A 20,358-nucleotide genomic window follows, 5' to 3' on the forward strand; every position below is an offset into this window, starting at 1 on the left:
ACCCTGCACGCCATTCTCCCTCTGAAGTTACCTCACTCCTCAGACATCTGTGAGAATAGCAGTGGATCTTAGTTACTTCTGCTAAGATCATAGAAAAACGCAGGCAGATTCTTCTAAATGCTGCCTGAGATAAAATAGTACACTCCGGTACCATTTTAAAACAATAAACTTTTGATTGAAGTTAAAAAAACTAACTATAATACACCACTCTCCACTTACTACCTCCAGCTATGTTGAGAGCTTGCAAGAGAATAACTGGATATGGCAGTTAGGGGAGGAGCTATATAGCAGCTCTGCTGTGGGTGATCCTCTTGCAACTTCCTGTTGGGAAGGAGAATATCCCACAAGTAATGAATGATCCATGGACTGGATACACCTAACAAGAGAAAGAGTATTAATACAATACTATTGGTTATGCAAAACTGGGGAATAGGTAAAGGGATTATCTACCTTTTTAAGCAATAACAATTCTGGAATAGACTTTCCCTTTAACAATAAGCAGACTAAGTGCAGCCCTCCTCTTTCTCTTACAGGTTCAGTGGTGCCAGTGTCTGTTCCTAATTACTCTGAAGCTGACAGCACAGCAATAAGGCATTCAGAAGGTGGAGGGAAAGGAGAAACCTAATCTTTCTATACAGGGAACTTGTGTTTGTGTCTGAGAGGCTGCAAGGGATAGTGCTGGTAGAGGGGCCAAAATAATACCAAAAAGTAACTGTCCAAAAAAAGAAAAGAAGCACAAGACATTTTTTCTTTGGCCCTGTGTGAGGCCGTGTCACAAGTGAGGCCTTATGCCGTCACCTATTTGGCCTAACACTAGGGCCGTCTATGCATATCAGAGCTTTGATCCCTCCCAATATCTCAGAATTCCTCAGTCATACATACAGACAAGTAGAGGAGGAAAATTAGAAAAGTAGGATAGGACAAAGCAGCGAAAATGAAATGCAATAAAAGTCCTGCCACCAAATGTGCAGAAAGACAAGGTCTGTGGTCTCTCAATATTATTATTCATGAAAGAAATTAATTTATCATGTAAGCATACATTTTGTTTTCTTTCATAAGATGGTGAGAGTCCACAAGACATTACATGTGGTATCTTATATCCAAGCAGTGAAATCCCCGAGACCCCCATGTGATGGGCCAGAAAGATAGGTAATGCATACATTTTGTTTTCTTAAATAAGATGGTAAGAGTCAGCGAGACATAAAATGTGGTATTTTATACCTAAGTTGTGAAATCCACAAGACCACCATGTGATGGGGCGGGAAAAAACAGGTAAGGCAGGTTAGTTACTGATCAGGCACTATATCTCGCCCTACATCCCTACCAAAAGCAACCTCAGAAGAGGCAAACATGTCAAAATGATAACATTTATCAAAGATGGTCTATGGAGACTTCATTTTGAGAAGCCCAAAAAGTAGCAACTGTTCTACTGGAATAAGCATACAAGCATTCAGGAGAGAGTCTTCCCTGCCACTAAATAAGCTTTAAGAATTAAAGCTTTAAGCCAAGCTGCTAAAGTAACTGTTGTGGCCTTTTGTCCCTTGTGAGGATCAGAGAAATGAATAAATAAGGAAGAAAAACTTCTGAATGATTCCACATAGGATGTTAAAGCTGTTGCTATATCCAAATTGTGAAAACAACATTGTTATTATTCTTTCTTTACAGTTTTTTTCAGATCTAGACAGAAAGAAGGAACCACAATTTCTTGGTTAATTGTATCAGTAGATATAACTTTTAGAAGGAATTAAAATGATATGAAACCCCAACATTTTCTTTAGTGATTCAGACAGAGCATATCATTTTAAGAGTTTCCAATTTACTTCTACTATCAAATTTGCTTTGTTTCCATGGTATTCTTGCAAATGGATAACATTTTTACAAAACTGCTGCCATATAGCGCTTCAGACATGTGCCCACTCCTGAGTTTACATCCCTGATTTTCAAAAAAAGATACCAAGAGAACAAAGAAAATTTGATAATAGATGTACATTATCAAGTTGTTTAAAACGGCATACTCTTTTTGAATCATGAAAGAAACATTGTGGGTTTCATATCCTTTTAACTATCCAAATCACAGCCTTATCTTGATGAAAAGATTAGAAAGAAAGCTTGCAAGAAAGAGCATACAACTCTGAAATTTTTCTAGCCAAGGAAATAGCAAATAGGAAAAGATGTTTCCAGGATAATAGCTGAAGGTCTAATCCATGCATGTGTTGGAAAGGAGAGGACTGAAGAACCCTCAAGACCAGATTAAAACTCCAAAGAGGAGAAACTGGTTGAATTACCAGCCTAATTTTGGCAATCTACTTGTGGTAGAGGACAGATATGGCCAAAATCTGAGGCAAAACTGAAGCGATCAGATTCACTGAATAGTGTTCTAGTTTTATCCATACATAGAAAACGTGTATATTAAATTGAATGACCAAGGAGCTACTAGGCCATATATCAGATGTGCCTAAGAATCCTGAGACCTGGCATAGTATAGGAATAGCTTGTGATTAAGTTGAGATGATTTAAGCTCTCTATCTAGCAAACCTCAACTTCTCACTAACTAGTCCAGAGAATACTCTCCTTGAATGTGAATAGCTGAAATCATATAGTGATGGCACTCCAATCTATCTGAATATTGGGGACACCACCTTAATCACTAGGGAACTCAGAGTTTCCCCTTGATGATTTATGTAGGCTACTGCAGTAACACTGTCTGACTGAAACCGAATGGAAGACTTCTGCCAGAAGCCGGACTAACTCTTAAGGGCTCTAAAGATTGCACTTTCAGATTCCCCTAGACTGCCCCCTAAACTCATAGGCAGGAATTTGTGGTGATAACAGTAATAACTGGTTGAAGGAAAAGGCACCTTGGACAAGAGATTGGTGAATTTGTCACCACTTAAAAAAATTGCTTTTTCTCTCGATCCAATATAATAATTTGAGACAAGTCCTCATAATCCCTGTTCCAAGAAGAGATAATTGCAGAGGTCTGAGATGAAAACTCCCAAAGGAGACTGCATCTGATGCAGACACTATTAAACTGACAACCTCCATATATTGAGCAACTGATGGTTGTGGAGTGTGATGAAGTTGAGCAGATACCCATTGAAGTTTGTCTCTGCGTTGGTCTATCAGGGCTAAGCACATAGACACTGACTCTGTGATTAAGCCTAGGAAGGACACTCAAGTTTGAGGAGTCAAATAACTCTATTAATATTGATCCACCTACCATGAAAAGCAGTTGAAGAGCACATGTTTCGCATCTAACTGAAGAGAAGGTGCCTATACTAAAATGTTGTAGTGACCATTGTATTGTGACTAACAGAGTCTTCCCTTATAAGGTAATAAATACCTTAATTAAACTCCTCCAGAGAGAGGCCTTCTGGACCTTTACTTTAAGATCTTGATGTCCTTTCGGGTTTAAAATTGAGGATAATGTAATTAACTATTAGAGGTAAAAGTGATTCATTATTAAACATTGTTATTAGGATATTGGATAAGTTATGGGAAAACATATTATAAAGTTTATTATGGAAGTGTGATTAGCCATTGGCAATATATGTAATTGCAAATTGTTGCTTTACTAGATTTATCTTTTCCAATACTGCTATGGGTATGTAGCTTAATGAATTATCTCTAATTTTTGCTACCATTTAGTATATAACTCTCAATAACAGATTGCATTTCTTATATATTTGTAGAATACACGTGATAAATAGTGTTACTATTTATTTAGATATACGTGCAATTTGGTGACTGTTGTTTAGTTTGCACTTTAATGGGATCTTTTGATGTTTTGTACAATTAAGTTATCTTTGAACTAATCAATGCTTTTTATCAAAGTCACTATACATTAAGTAACAATTGTATCTGTGTTATGGCATTAGTGGTCAGCATTTCAAATAAGGTGTTCAATTTCAGACAGGATGATTTTCCAATTGGCAAGTTTTTAGTGGACTATTTAATGAAGCGAGAGGAATTCTCATTCATGTCTATGATTAAGGTCTTTACGGACGAAGTTTCCAGTATCAAATAAAGTTTATGGCTTTCAGCTCACTGTTTTTTGTTTCCTTCAGAGTGTATTGTAATATACATTACATCTTAAGCTAATGAAGGGATGGGGAAGGGAAGATTTTTTTGGAATGACCAATTACAGGTAGCTGTGGTGATGCAAAAGTGGCTTTCAGCAGTCAGCGATGAGGATTACAGAGAAGCAAACCGCAGAACCCAAGTTCTTTTTAACATAGAGACAGGAGGAAAAGTGCACATCAATGGATATTTCCAGATGAAACAAACAGTGGCTTGTTTAAAGGATCACTTTATAACGAATGCTCCTTGACAGGAGCATAAAACAGAGTGCGCTTTTTCAAATAATTGTGGTGCTGGTTTTTTATAGTGCTTGTGAATCCATTTGCTACCTAGATTATGTTATATAGCAGTGCCATGTGTGGCTATTTTTTGTAAAACAGTAAATAAATCTTAAGCCATAGCTTGTAACTTTTATGGTGGTCAGACATATATTGTCCCTCTTGCACTAAAGGAATTATAGTGTAAATAGTGTTTATCTTGGAAGTTGGGACTTTCAGAAATTTGTTCCAGAATTGGGCACAATTTACCCTCTTTCATTGGTCGAATAAAGAGATTGGAGTAAAACCAGGGGGTCTGTTCTAAATTTGGGAACTAGGATAATTACCCACTTTGCTTTAAACTCTGAGACAAAAAGGTCTTTACTGGATCTCTAGGAACTTGTGATAGGAGAAATCTCACACAAGGTGGATGGGAAGCAATAACTGATTTAGTACCCCTGAGAAATAATCTCTAACACCTGAGGGTCTGCAAGTATGGCTAGTCATAATGCTGTGGTAAGAACAGGTTTGACTTCAACTTTATAGTAAAAGGCATCTGCACCTTTCTACATTTTTCTGGTGTTCTTAGCTGCTGGTATCGCATGTATAGATTTGTTGGTAGACTGGTGCTTCCTTGACATGATGTCACCAGGTAGCTGTTTTTACAGCTATATCTATGAAAAACACCTAGACCAAATGATGGAAAACAATATTGTTTCCTCCAAGATTTGCAAGCACAGTTCCCCTGAGCTGCCACAGGCTATTCCTGGTCAATATAGCAGTCACTATTCTCTCAGCTTGTAACTTGAAGTGCAGTGTTCCAAGATTACAGAAACAATAATTACAGATGAGAATTACTCTGCTTAACCTGAGTGCAGCCTTACTAATGCTCTATTTGCGCACATTCCCTACTACAAAATCTAGTTCCCAGGCATGGCCTAGTTAGATGCTGCAGATCACTCACTGAGATCAGCAGCATATGAAACTATGGAAAGTGTATTATGACAGTAGCAGAGGGTAGTATGGATGTTGTTAAATGCTCACAAAAACAGGCACCAGGTCCATATGGCATGCAGCCCTGGCACCTGAGTTTGTCAAGCCCTGAATAGTATTGTTATATTATGATTATATGTTATGATTTCTAATTTTAAATTTAAGTTGTTTAGTACTATACTATTGTTTTATGCATTCTGTATATAAGGTTTTGTTCTCACATTCATGGCACAATTTAGGTTCTCAATCAAATTCTCAAAATCAAGAAAATTCAAAATATAGGGTGATCATTCATTTATAATCCTTTAACAAAAGTAGAATGAAAAAGAATAAAATGTATTTATAAAATTTGATTTGCAAAGTATCAACTTTCATTTGTCATAATCTAACAACCCACATGCTGAATTTGAGGCAAAATTATTATTTATTTTCTTGTACAAGAAAAAAATAAGCAACATGAACTACATTCAAATCAGTTCTTGTCAATTACATAGAGGAACATTCTAGTGCCTAGTTCCTGTGCTGCTTTAGATGTGGATACAACTGGAGAACAAATTAATACATGTGTATGCACCAGTTACTGGTTGTATTATCATCTGGAGGAAAATGGGGGTGTTTCGGGTGAAAAAAATGACTATATGCTTAACCCTCTAGAATAAGAAAAAATAAAGAATCTGTTTAAAAGTAAAATGCTCTATGGAAAAAAAACAATGCGTACAATGAAGTTTGTACTACTAAAATCAGCACTGCTTATGCAGTTTAAACATGGTAGAGAGTTATTGTGTTCCCATACCTTTGCAAATACAGTTGTTTTGAGAAACCATTGTTTCAGATACTTTTGTTCGACTTTTGCTCCAGAGCGCCAGGAAAATCCATTTTCATCCACCTGCTCATTAGCCAGAACTGTGTGATCCACTGGGTCCCAGTTAACCAAGGCCTTAAAGCAACATAAATGTTTTCCAGATTATCTGATTATGTTTCAGTAAACACTAGTTAAAGTCATGCTACAAGCTTACTACATGCACATTTACAAAAGAAAAAAATAACAGAAAAAAAAACATGAAAATAACAAAGAATTTTTATTAAAATTGTATTCTCTATCTGAATCATGAAAGAAAAATGTTGGGTTTCATGTCCTTTTAATGTCAGCTCCAGAGCAGAAATGCACTAATGGTCTGTAGCTGAACACAGCCAGTAAGCAATCACCAGTCATGTTTTCCTCTGCAGCAGAAGTGCATTGCTACTCTGGAGATGCAATCAGAGACATGATGAAACCCAAAATGTTTATTTGATTATTCAGTATAGAGTATAAAATTAACGTGTGGGGCTCTATATGGCAACAGTTTTTTTTATTAATGTTATACATTTGCAAGAGCACTAGATGGGAGCAGTGTTTGCTGCCATGTAGCGCTACAGGCACGTGCACACTACATACTGTATAAAGGTATGCTCTTAAAAAAAGAACAACATGAAAACAAAGAAAATGTGATAACAGAAATAAATTGCTAACCTTTTTTTAATTGAATGCTCTAGCTGAATCATGAAAGAAACTGTTGGGTTTTTATGTCCCTTAAACTATGAATTTAACCCTTTTACAGGGTGTTACATGCGACCAAAACATTACAGTGGTTTATTTTTGCATTTCTATGTAACTCTAATATTTCCTAAAAATTAAAATGGTAACACAGGACACAATTAGTTATATTAATTACGCTAATATAAAGCTACAGAGGATCTGTTTTAGATAACTATTTTCATTTATTTCATCATATAAAATACAGAGTAAATAATAGAATCACAGAGTTTTAGCTGTTTTTGTATATTATAAAAAAAATATATACCTGCAATGATACCATCCAGATAGAATAAATTAAACATAAGAGCTTAAACATGCTTTGTAAGTGACCTAAAGAACCACCACAAAACTATGGAGCACTAATAAGATAAATGGCCTTTATTCTGTTTTTATACAAAAGGTGTTAATTGGTATCTCCTATCTATTTATTTGTAATGATAATACTATGGCAGAGAAATGGAGAGAGAATAACAATATAACTCAGAAAATTATTGTGCAGGGCTGTATTCAGGACTCACATCATAAACTAGTGCGCAAGATACATATTGTCTTTAAGATACATGTATTGTCGTTGAAGGACACAGAGAACATATGTTTTCACATATAATCTATCAAGTAATAAAAAGCATTATTTAAAAAAAATGTTTGCATGAAAGGAAGATTCTGAAGTCATCTGAGGACTGATTGCTCTATGCCTGATAAAGTGAACTTCCGCTGCTTGGTGGACAGTGACGCACCTCACAAACACAATAATAAATATTTTGGGGGGTTTTCTCAGCACAAGGACTTGAATGTTTTAGGTACAAGAAGAAAAAAAAGAAAAAATTATGCTTACCCAATAAATTAATTTCTTTCATTGTCGTGAGAGTCAACGAGCCTTGGTTTATGGGATTAAACTTCAGTCCAGCAGGAGACAGGCAAAAATGATCCATCATATCAAGAACTTTTAATCCTTCCCACCTCCATGTCCACCTCACTCTTATGCATAGCTTAGCAAAGGAGAATAACAAAAAAAGTAGTAAAGGAGAACAGTAAATGTGGTGCATGCTAGAACCAAATTATTTTCAAGTGGGTCTTGTGGACTCTCACCACCATTAAAGAAGTACATTTTTTCAGGTAATCATACATTTTGTTTTCTTTCATAAGGTGGTGAGAGTCCACAAGCCTTGATTATTAGTGGAAGATTACTTTTGGTTTTGAGACCAGCAAAAGGAACAAAAATGCCCTGGTCTATGCATTTAAACTGTTTAACCTGAGGTAAGAAAGCACCCTTTCCACCAGTTATATTAGCGATAAATGCATCTAAGCCTGGGCCAAAAAAGAATCTTCCCTTGGAAAGGAAGATATGAAAGTCTGATCTTAGAAACCATATCCACAGACCAAGAATTTAACCATAAGGCTCTACTAGAAAGTACAGATAAGGCTTCATTCTTTGCATTTAACTGAATAATGTCCTTTTCAAATAAAAGAATTTGCTACTTTGATCAGATTTAAGCTAACTTTAATTTATTCCACAGAGATGTACTCGAACACCATTTTGGTTAAGGAGTCACACCAAAAAGTGTCACTGCACCAGCCACACAGGCTATGCTGACAGCTGGCTTCAACAAAAATCTCTGCCTGTAGAGAGTCCTTTCCATTTCCTGTCCATGGGATCCTTAAAGGAATGGTAGTTTTTTTAAAAAAAGAGTAGAAATGGCTCTATCCAGTTTTGAAATGGACTCTCAAAGGTCAGACTTATTAGAGACACATGGAAACATTTTCAGCTTTGGAGAAGGGATAAAAGGAATTCCCGGTTTGTTCCATTCCTTGGATATCACCTCAGAAATGTGGTCTGGGACTGGAAAGATTTCAGCAGGTCCAGCCAAAGGTTTAAACAATAAATCCAGTTGTTTGACCTTCTGAGGTAGTGGAGTCTTGGACACCACGAGTCAGTAAAACCTCCTGTAGAAGAGATTGTGTTCTAACTTAAAGAGAAATTAAGTTAAGCCCAAATATTGTTCCAAAGAGGATATCTGATCCTCAGACAAAAACTCCTTTTTCAAAGAAAGTTTAGAATCAGAAGTATTTGATTCCTTGGAAACTTGAAACACTCTTTTCATCTTATGAGGCATAGAAGACAGATCTGCTACCATAGCATCCTTATTCTCTGGCAGGAAACATTTGCACTTACTTGAAGGTGGCATAGCCTCCAACACCTCTACAATAGTAGAAAGAAGGCAATATTTGAAATCAGGTGAAAAATCCATCTTACCTCCATAAGAAGTATTTAAAGAAGAGGGTAATGGTATGAAAAACATAATTTATGCTTACCTGAAACATTTATTTATTTCATGGTGATGAGAGTCCAGGATCCATTACCCCTGGGAATCACTCTTTCCAGTCACTAGGAGGATGAAAAGATCTCTATAAGAAAAAACTCCCACCTAACTGGAAACTAGTTTGACGTTTAGCTAAGCAAAAAAAAAAAAAAAAAAAAAAAAAAGGAAAATAAATAAGATATACACCAGGAGGCAAGGAATATAAACTCATTAATACTTTAATAATACTTGCTCGCAATCTTATACTCAAAACGTGGAAAGCGACATATGCCCCAAAATGTTCTGAATTTAAGAAAGCAGTCATCATGCAACTCACCATTGAACAATATAACATACAGGATCTAAACGTAGAGCAGGTACAGGTATTTTTCTCAAAATGGGAGGAAGTAATCAAATCCCTCCCGAACATTACTCAAATCCAATTGGTCAAACCATTCCGCACTTCTATTTTTGTTATTCAAAATATCCTCACAGGGCGTTTTCCCAGATATTGGACAGATGATTCAATCAATACTGACAGATAAGGGGGGGGGGGGCTTCCCCCTTTTTTTTTCTTTTTTCCCTCTTTTTCTTTTTCTCTCTTCTTCCCTTTTTTCTCTCTCTTTTCTTTTCAGTGTTTTATGTGTATGGTATAATGACTGGATAATATATATAGTTTTAGTGTATCATATCTTAGGAAAGTATTCTAATCTGAAAATTCAGATGACATGTCTAGTTTGTAGGGAGGGTCAGATAAGAGCATCCTACGTGAAATCAGTATAAGGATATCAAGCTGCTGCAGGTTTTTTTTTTCTTTTTTCTCTTTTTTTGTTTTTCATTCTAAAAATTAATAAGATATGATAATATCTATGATACATGTTAGGATGTAATATCCATGTTTGAGTTGATTTGTGATTATTATGAAATATTCATGAATGAATGACAGGACAGGTACACAGGCATTTGATTATTTCGATTGTTTTTCAATTTTTTAGGTTAAATTGTAATATCTGTGTTATCTTGCTATATGTATGATATGACTTGATATGATCTGATATGATACTTTTTTGTTCGAAAAATCAATAAAAAATATATTTAAAAAGAAGTATTTGATTCCTTGGAAACTTGAAACACTCTTTTCATCTTATGAGGCATAGAAGACAGATCTGCTACCATAGCATCCTTATTCTCTGGCAGGAAACATTTGCACTTACTTGAAGGTGGCATAGCCTCCAACACCTCTACAATAGTAGAAAGAAGGCAATATTTGAAATCAGGTGAAAAATCCATCTTACCTCCATAAGAAGTATTTAAAGAAGAGGGTAATGGTATGAAAAACATAATTTATGCTTACCTGAAACATTTATTTATTTCATGGTGATGAGAGTCCAGGATCCATTACCCCTGGGAATCACTCTTTCCAGTCACTAGGAGGATGAAAAGATCTCTATAAGAAAAAACTCCCACCTAACTGGAAACTAGTTTGACATTTAGCTAAGCAAAAAAAAAAAAAAAAAAAAAAGGAAAATAAATAAGAGCAAACAAATAGAAGCAGGGAAAAAAGATGTGCAAAAAGAATGAAACATCACCAGAAAAATAACAGGATGGTGTGTTGTGGACTTCTTTTATTTAATTGAATTTATTTATTATCCAACAAAGTACACAAAATAAATTAAGCACATTTGCTTTACCATTGCACCTAGCAGGGTATATCATGTACTAAAACAATATCTCACTGGAAAAAAAGAGCATAGACCTATAATCAAAATCATGGGATAATAACAAACATCATAGTAAACCTTGAGATAAAAAAGAAATAACAGTATACTTGTTGGAAGCTTTTTATACTAAATCAGCAAACAACTAAGGAAAGAAAAGAGAAGAAAAAAAAAAAAAAAGAAAAATGCTCCTCTCTCTACTCTCCGTCTCTCACCCCTGACCTTGGTAGCTGTTTAAAACCAGAACGTGCCCCTTATAAGACCCAAAACTTTGGTTTCTTATAAACTTTACCCAAAAAACTTCCGATAGGCTTCTGAATAACCCAGAGGGGCCAGGATTTGTTCCAGAATTTTACGAGGATGTAAAATAATTAACGGGCTCCAGATTTTAAAGAGTTCTTCAGCCCTATCCTTAAAATAAATAAAGTATTATATGATTCAAAAAGTAATTGTTGAAGAAGCAAATTACGGAAGTCGGAAAATCTCAGAGGATACGAGTCCTTCCAATTTTTCAGAATCAAAAGTCTAGTCACCATAATTATAGTATTTAATAATCTAATATTATTCATTTAACCATTACCAGGTTAGGGTGAATAAGAAAAATTACATGATAGGCTTGAATTTTGAAACTATCTTGATAGAGCTTTCCATACCAGTGATTAATTTTGCCCCAGAATTGATGTATTTTTGGACAGTATAAAAACATATATAAAATATCTGCGTTTGCCAAACGACATTTAGGGCTGCACTGTTTAATAGCTAAAGAAAATTAAGATAATCTCAAAGGAGTTAGATATGCGTTCTGTAATAGCTTAGTATGTGATTCTTTCCAACTAACTGAAATATTTAATTTTTCTAGTACAGCAAAACTGTAATTAATATAGAATGACTCAACATCGGGAAACAACTGTAACAAAAAAGTGACTAGCTTGTGAAAAAAGCATTTGTTCCTGTTTAGCTAGCATAATATTATCTAAAAAAGAAATTGTAAACTTGCATGCAGCAAACTTTTTGATACATTCATTTATCTCAGACCATTGATAACCACTGTCAAAACCACAGTCTTGAGATTTAATGTAATGACGTACTTGGAAGTACGCAAATAAACGATGTCTACGAAGTTCGAACATATTTATTAAGTTGTTAAAAGGAAGAATTTGTCCCGAAGAGGAAAATAGTTGTTGAATATATTTAAGTCTTTTTTGGGCCCAAATCCGATATATTGAACAGTGCATTCCAGGTGTAAACTCTGGATTCCCTTGGATCGGTAAAAAAAACGAGGATCTATAATCTATATCCAGTATATTACAACTCTTTTGCCAGGCAATAATAATACTTTTGAATGATAATAGGCTTCCTAATATTTGTAGGAAGTTGTATAACTGAGCAATGCAGTATAGCTTTTAGGGAAAAGGGAAATATAAGAGTACTTTCCATCTCAGCTGAAGAAATTTTATTTGACTCTGTGAGCCAGTCCAATGCAATTTTGACTAAAGAAGACAAATTATATAGTTTAATATCAGGAAGAGCGAGTCCACCTTGCGCCTTTTTGAAAAAGTTTTGCTATTGAAATACATGCCCTACCCCCTTTCCATAAAAATTGTGAACATACGGAGTAAAACTTGTGAACCTCTTTATTGGGAATAAATAATGGCAAATTTTGAAGTAAATAGAGAATGCGTGGAAATAGACTTGTTTTGATTAAGTTGATTCGAGCTAGAAGAGATAAAGGAAATGCGGCCCAATTTTTTCAAAGACTGGTGAAAAATGTAATTTATACCATATTTTCGGGTTCTTATGAAGTTTAATCCCTAAATATTTAATATTGTCTGAATTTTTAAAAGGATGATCAGAGTAGCTTTACTTAAGTTTTTGAATCCACAGGAATTCACTTTTTTGAAAATTAATCTTATATCCCGAAAAGGAACTAAAGAACGCTAGGATATGTAGGATTCTCGGGATAGATTTAGTTGAGTCTTCTATGAAGATAAGCAGATCGTCCACATAAAGCGAAATTTTAAAATCCATTGTACCAACTCTTATTCCAACAAGTTCTTGACATAACCATATGGCCAATAATTCAATTGAGATGTTAAATAGCAAAGGGGACAGTGGGCATCCTTGTTGCGTGCCACGTCCTAAAAAGATTTTTTCAGAGAGATTACCGTTTATAAGAAGTCAAGAATAAGAGTTTTTGTAGATCTTAGAGATTAATTCAAAACAGTGTCCTTTGATACCAAAATGATCTAACGAATACAGCAAGTGATCCCAAGATATTGAATCAAAAGCCTTCTCCGCATCTACGGATAAAATGGCTCTATCCTTACCTGATCTCATTCTTCCCTTTCTGGGTTGGGTCCTGGTTCCAAAAATAATCTAATACGATTTCAACTTTTTGAAGGTTAGAGGATACATTGCGACCGTTCATAAAACCTGTTTGGTTTATGTGGATTATTTTATGGACTTCTCACCACCATGAAAGAAAGAAAATTATCAGGTAAGCATAAATTATGTTTTTTTTCATACAGGTAGTGAGTCCACAATCCATTAATCCTGGGAACTAATATCCAAGCTGAGGAGCCCACGATTAATGAAAAACAAAATGAGGGCAGGATAACAAGGAAATCATTTTTTTCACAGCAAAGCTAAATCCACAACCTAAATAGAACCGAAAAAAAGGTCCTTTCTTTTCTGAGACAACTGCCTGAAGGACTTTCCTACCAAATACTGCCTCAGAAGAAGCAAAAACATCAAAATGGTAGAATTTAGTGAAAGTATGCAAAGAAGCCCAAGTAGTTGCCTTGCAAATTTGGTCAATAGAGGCCTTATTCTTAAAAGCACAAGAAGTGGCAAATGATCTGATGGAATAGGGAGTAATAAGTTTAGGTAGAAGCTGTTCCACCTCCAAATAAGCCTTATGGATCAAAATCTTCAATGAAAAAAACCCAGCAGTAGCCTTCTGTCCTCGTTTAGAGCCAGAAAAAATACCAACTAACTAGAAGTTTGCCTGAAATCCTAAGTAGCATTCACACAATACTTCAAATCTCTTTCAACATCCAAGTTATGAAGAAGTCTCTCTGAAGAAATCTTGGGATTAGGACATAAAGAAAGGACAACAATTTTCTGAATTATATTGTCCGTTGACAACCTTAGGCAAAAAACATAATTTATGCTTACTAGATAAATTCCCTTACTTCCGGATAGGGAGAGTCCACAACTTCATTCCTTACTGTTGGGAAATACAACACCTGGCCACCAGAAGGAGGCAAAGACACCCCAGGCTTAAATATCCCTCCCACTTCCTCATTACCCTAATCATTCTGCCGAGGGAACAAGGAAAAGTAGGAAACATTAGGGTATAAATAGTGCCAGAAGAATAAAATAAATAATAGGGGACTGTCCATAGACAAGATAAAGGAATTTATCTGGTAAGCATAAATTATGTTTTCGTTCCTAAGATAGGGAGAGTCCACGGCTTCATTCCTTACTGTTGGGAAAACTATACCCAAGCTCCAGAGGACACTGAATGAATAACGGGAGGGAACAGAAAGGAAAGGCGGACCCTAATCTGAGGGCACCAAAGCCTGCAAAACATTTCTACCAAAAGCTGCTTCTCGTAAGCTAAGCGGATGATCCTCCTTAAGCAAAAAGAAAGGGGAATCGAATTAGCCTTCTGCCCCTTATGCTTCCCCGAATAGACAACAAACAAAGAGGAAGATTGTCTAAACTCCTAAGTAGCCTGAAGATAGAACTTCAAGGCGCGAACCACATCCAAATTGTGAAGTAAGCGTTACTTTGATGAAGAAGGATTAGGACACAAGGAAGGAACCACAATCTCCTGATTGATGTTGCGATCTGACACCTTAGGAAGAAAACCTAATTTAGTACGTAAAACTGCCTTATCTGCATTAAAAATCAGTTAAAGGGACAGTCAACACCAGAATTTTTGTTGTTTAAAAAGAAAGATAATCCCTTTATTACCCATTCCCCAGTTTTTATTATAAACGTTTTACCTCTGTAATTATCTTGTATCTAAGCCTCTGCTCACTGCCCCCTTATTTCAGTTCTTTTGACAGACATGCAGTTTAGCCAATCAGTGCTCACTCCTAGATCACTTTATGTGCATGAGCTCAATGTTATCTATATGAAACATGTGAACTAATGCCCTCTAGTTGTCAAAATGTATTCAGATTAGAGGCAGTCTTTAAGGTCTAAGAAATTAGCATATGAACCTCCTAGGTTTAGCTTCCAACTAAGAATACCAAGAGAGCAAAGCAAAATTGGTGATAAAAATAAATTCGGAAGTTGTTTAAAATTGCAATAAATGTAATAAACATCTGCTCGTACTTCCGTTAGGAGGAGGAGCAAGCAGGGTACTGCACGCTGTGGCTCTCATGCTTGCAACTCTGTACACCCACTCCCGCCTTCAAGCGTTCTTTGGCCGAAGACTCTCGCCGGCCTAGACACTGGGTCTTATGGCCCATGAAGTGGAAGTCTCACTAAGGCAACTACTAGCTTCGTGGCTGAAGCACCTGCTAAAAACAAAAGGACTGACAAGTCTGCCGTAACTCTGACAAACAACATTTTTTTAATATTCTGCCGGCAGTGATACAAAGTAACAAGCAATCTATCTCAGGTAGGACAGAAGATACAATGTACATTAGTAAGAAAGTTTGTGAGCCCTAAAACTGAGATTGGAAAGATCCTAAATACCGGAACGCCCCCTGGTGGGCACACAGAACTCTGTCCTACTGGCATACCTGAACTTGCTCGAGCTCTAAGAACATATAGAGCCCCGCTTTACCGGCTCTTCTTGAATCTGCATGTGCCGGTCAGCTGCTCCCTGGTGAGCATACAGAGCCCCCTTTCACGGGCATACTTGAACTTTTCTGAGCCACTCGATTGCTCCCCGGAGAGCACACAGAGCCCCGCTCCTGGACATCATCTGGATATATATATGGTGCCCGGTTGCTCCCTGGTGAGCATACAGAGCCCCGCTTACGCAGTATTACCTGACTTCTCCTGAGGCGTCCGACTGCTCCCTGGTGAGCGGACGTTGGCTGTGACGGCGACGCTGAGATCCTGAGAGAGGCACTTGAGTTCCGGATGGTGCCCTGACGGTGGTTGCGGCGGAGGTCCTTGGACGCAGGGGACTTGTGCCGAGCGGCAGACACGGAGAGAAAGGTCATTTCCGACCCTGGAATCGCTGATTGGAAGAGAGCCTGGGAGCGTAGGCAGCGTGCGGCCGCACGTTGATAGGCATTTCCTGAGATGTACCTGGCGGGTATCCTCCCGGCGTAGTAACAGAAGGACGCTGCTCGACAAACATACTGGGACGAGTATTGCATTTTCCTCATTCACTGTCCTAAAGCCGATCGGACTACACAAGACAAGATACAGCTCTCTTCTTTTTTTTTTCTGGACAAACGGCCAAAACACTGGAGGCGATATATCCAAGGGTAATTAAGTGGAGGCTTGGCTAAAGATCCATAAAGTAAAGTATTGGCCTTCTCTATAGCTGTATGTTTTTTTTCTCTTTTGTTCTTGATTTAGCATGCATATCACATATGCAAAGAGGCCTCTTTGAACTGACTCTATATCACTAGACGGACATTGGGACAATTACATAGTATCTGTCTCTGATGTAGTTAAGGTATTATTTGTGTCCAGCTGAAACTGTCTCTTACCATAGAGTTAAGGAAAAAAGAGAAAAATCTGTTGAACTGGCATAAGTATAAGGCATATAAGTTGTTAAAACAATAACTTAGCATAATAATCTGTTGGCCTTGCTAGAGATAAGCAGGGTCTATCTTGTACCTAGAGTGTATTATTCTGACAATAGAAAACGCATGAAATATCTTTATATTCTATTATAGCTAAAAGTGTCTGATAACGTTGACTTAAAAAATTCCTGATCCTGACTCAAATGATAGGGCATAGAAGTGTCTAACGATAATAGAATAGTATATCAATTGTTTTTGTTGTACTAATCTAGGGCGAAGTAGGAATTGTAAATGATCTCAAATAGCTGTCTGCCTAGAGCTTTGAAGCACATAGAGAGAATTCTATTGGAAGGGGCAGGCATAGAGCTCCCTGGGTTATAAGTATTCCTAAGTCCTAGACACTTGAGCATAGTGTCCACGGTATAGGCCATTTCTCACGATTTGCATTTTTTCTCACTATTTTCTTCTCCTTCTCTCCCCTCTCACGTCACTCTTTTCACCTTGAATTCTACTAAATCCAGAACACGCAGTCACCTCCACTCCTCACTTGCCCCTCTGTGCATTTTCACATAATCTTCCCCTCTTCTCCTTCTCCTCTGCACTTCTTCTCTCTCTCTTTTTTCTCTTAGGGTCCTTAAAACAGAACTATAAATTCACTATAGAATCAATACCGCACAAACACAAGCACACTTTTTTTTTTTTTTTTCTTTTTTGCACAACTATTTAATTTGATATTTGTATCACGTGCCTATACCGCAGGGATACTAGAATCTTGCTGTATATGGACAAATTCATATCATTAACCAGGAACTCACCTACTATGCCCATTAAGCAAAGAGAAAAGAAAATGGCGAAACGTCCTGACCAGGTCTTAGAGACATCACAAATACAAAACGAGGCACATTTTGATATGCAGGAATTGGTTACACAGATTGCTAAGGTTTTCACGCCACAATTAGACACTATGAAAGCAGAAATCAAGCAAGATATAAATGGCCTTGTAGCAGAGGTAAGACAGTTCTCTACAAGGCTGACTGAAGCAGAGACCAGAATATCTGCGATTGAGGATAAATTAAATATAGATGAAATCAATAATGCCGACTATATTAAGAAAATTGTCAAATTACAGAGTAGAGTAGAGGATCTGGAAGACCGATCCAGACGTAATAACCTCAGAATCATCGGTCTTCCTGAAGATAGCAAATACCTTGATTTGATGCAATTTGTAACGGTTACTCTTCCACAAAATCTTAAAATTAACATCGATGTAGCGATACCTATAGAAAGGGTACACAGAACTGGCCCAATACGATATATGAGAAAGGATAACATCCCTACTAGGCCCATAGTATTGAAGTTTCTGAATTTTCAGGACAAAGTTCATTATCTTAGGCAATATAGGAAAGCATATCCACTCATAATAGACCAACACAAAATTCTAATTTTCCAAGATTTTTCTAGTGAGACGGCAGCAAGACGCAAGGAAATGTCCCCATTTTGCTCTAAATTTCTAAATGCAAATTATAATGTTAAAATGATATACCCGGCAAAGCTGGTTGTAATAACGGGCGATACACAATCTATCTTAAATACGAGTAAAGAGGCGCAGGCTTTTTGTAATGAGCATGGTATTCAATGATAAAAGACTCTATACCAGATATTCAGAACTGGTCAGAGTTATCTTTAGAATCCAGAAGAGTAGGTACTTGATGCCTTGGATGATGTGTGAATGTACATCTAAGTTTTCCTTTTTCCCCTTCTTCTCTTTCTCTCTTCTCCTCTTTTTTTTTTTTTTTTTTTTTCTTCCCCCATTCCCTCCCCCCCTTTTTTATATTTCTTCTGGTCCTGTCTGTGAGATACCCAGATTCTCATTTTCAGTCCCATAATTGCCAGAAAAGGCCCTGACATGAATTCCTTGAATTTACTTTCCTGGAATGTAGGTGGAATAACCTCCCCAATAAAGAGGAAAGCTATCATTAAACAACTAGGTCTATATAAACCTGATCTGGTAATGCTGCAGGAAATCCACCTAAAAGAACCAGAATTAATAAAGCTAAAGGCGAAGTGGGTGGGGGATGTTATTGCAATAGCGGGGGAGGATAGGAAGAAAGGTTTGGCAATTTTAGTTAAGAAACATTTAGCTTATGAACTAGTAGGCCTGGAGGAAGACCCCGGAGGCAGGTTCCAAATACTTAAAATCAAAATTAACTCTACCCTGTTTATTATTTGTAACGTGTATGGGCCCAATGGAGTAGATATTCAATTTTGGAATGGACTCAAACTATTTGAATACTCGAGGAAAAATTTAATAATAGTGGGGGATCTTAATCTCACACCCCTTCCCAATATGGACAGGACTGGTAGAAAGGATATATATAGGAGTTATAGGAAGATCCGGATATTCCAAAAAATATGTAGCCAATTGGGGGTGAGAGACATATGGAGGATTCAACATCCTGATATCAAGGCATATACATGCATATCACCAAGTCACCATAGCCTATCCAGGATTGATTTATTCTTAGTGGCAGAGGCCCTAATGGGGCTTGATTGTAAGGCTGACATTAAAGATATTGTATTATCAGATCACGCAATCATCTCACTGGAATTTTGTAGTGAAGTATACAGAAAAGGGGGTAGTAATACATTATTCTTCCCTAAATATTTAGCTATGAATAACCAATTCCAAAATTTTCTAAAAAGTAAATGGACAGAATATCAAATCTTTAATGGGCAACATCAAGAGAACACAGAAATATATTGGGAAGCCGCCAAGGCTGTGCTCCGGGGGCAGGTAAAGGTGTACATGTGCAGACTAAAAAAAAAATTAAGCAAAAAGAACTGCAACTCTCGAACACAGTAAGAAATATGTATAATGCCTATGTGGCCTCTAGATCAAGTACTAATTGGAATAGATATAGGCACGCCAAAACGCAATGGGATATTTTCCTTAAACAAAGATGTATACAAGAAGGGTTGAAACAAAAAGCTCTTTACAGAGGATTTACCGGCAGGGCCGCCAAATATCTCGCTAGACTTGCCAAACCAAAATCTAGTAATGCGATAGCCGCTATTAGGCGGAATGGGATTAGATACACCCAGACAGAGGAGATTAAAAAAGTCTTCTATAATTATTTTAAAGGAATTTATAATGCAGAATCCCCTAGCCATGTAGATGAGGAGACATTCTGGTCTAAACTAACTCTACTAATAAATAATTGTAAATAGGCTTACAAGTAGAGGTAGGTAACTTAAATCTGTGAAGGAAATATCCACTATTGCCCTAACTGAATCAAAGCTAAGTAATTTTATTTTAGAAAAAAATGTTCCATCATTCACACACTAAAGTTTATTAAATCAAAGTTTAACCACACATACACTTAGCAGAAGCTAAAGATTAAAAACACTGCACCTAAGTTGAACTAAGATTTTTAAATTTTAATCTGAAATCAGTATCACTGGTATCAAGCAGCAAAGGATTATAGTAGTAAGCTAAGCCCTTACAATCCGAGGGCTGATTTAAATTTTAACTTTAACAATTTATTAAAGCTGCATTTTTGCCAGATCAACTCAGGTGAGCAAGTTAAAAGAAAGGGGAAAGACAAAGCTTATCCCCAGGACCCCTAAAGGGGGGTCCTGGGGATAAGCTTTGTCTTTCCCCTTTCTTTTAACTTGCTCACCTGAGTTGATCTGGCAAAAATGCAGCTTTAA

The 20,358-nt window shown here is 36.8% G+C and overlaps 1 protein-coding gene across 4 annotated transcripts in view; it reads right to left on the reverse strand.

Moving 5' to 3' along the window:
* The window catches only part of LARS2 (leucyl-tRNA synthetase 2, mitochondrial), a 515,565-nt gene that overhangs the window by 295,775 nt on the left and 199,432 nt on the right, over window positions 1-20,358 (reverse strand). For all 4 annotated transcript variants that reach the window (XR_008402566.1, XM_053714561.1, XM_053714560.1 and 1 more), the window contains one exon: window positions 6,124-6,267. Coding sequence is in view for 3 of the 4 variants with exons in the window: in XM_053714561.1 (XP_053570536.1) it covers window positions 6,124-6,267 (144 nt within the window). In the remaining variant the exon portion in view is untranslated. The remainder of the gene's footprint in view (window positions 1-6,123; window positions 6,268-20,358) is intronic.

The sequence above is a fragment of the Bombina bombina genome, chromosome 5 (genome assembly GCF_027579735.1).
Source record: "Bombina bombina isolate aBomBom1 chromosome 5, aBomBom1.pri, whole genome shotgun sequence".
Taxonomy (NCBI): domain Eukaryota; kingdom Metazoa; phylum Chordata; class Amphibia; order Anura; family Bombinatoridae; genus Bombina; species Bombina bombina.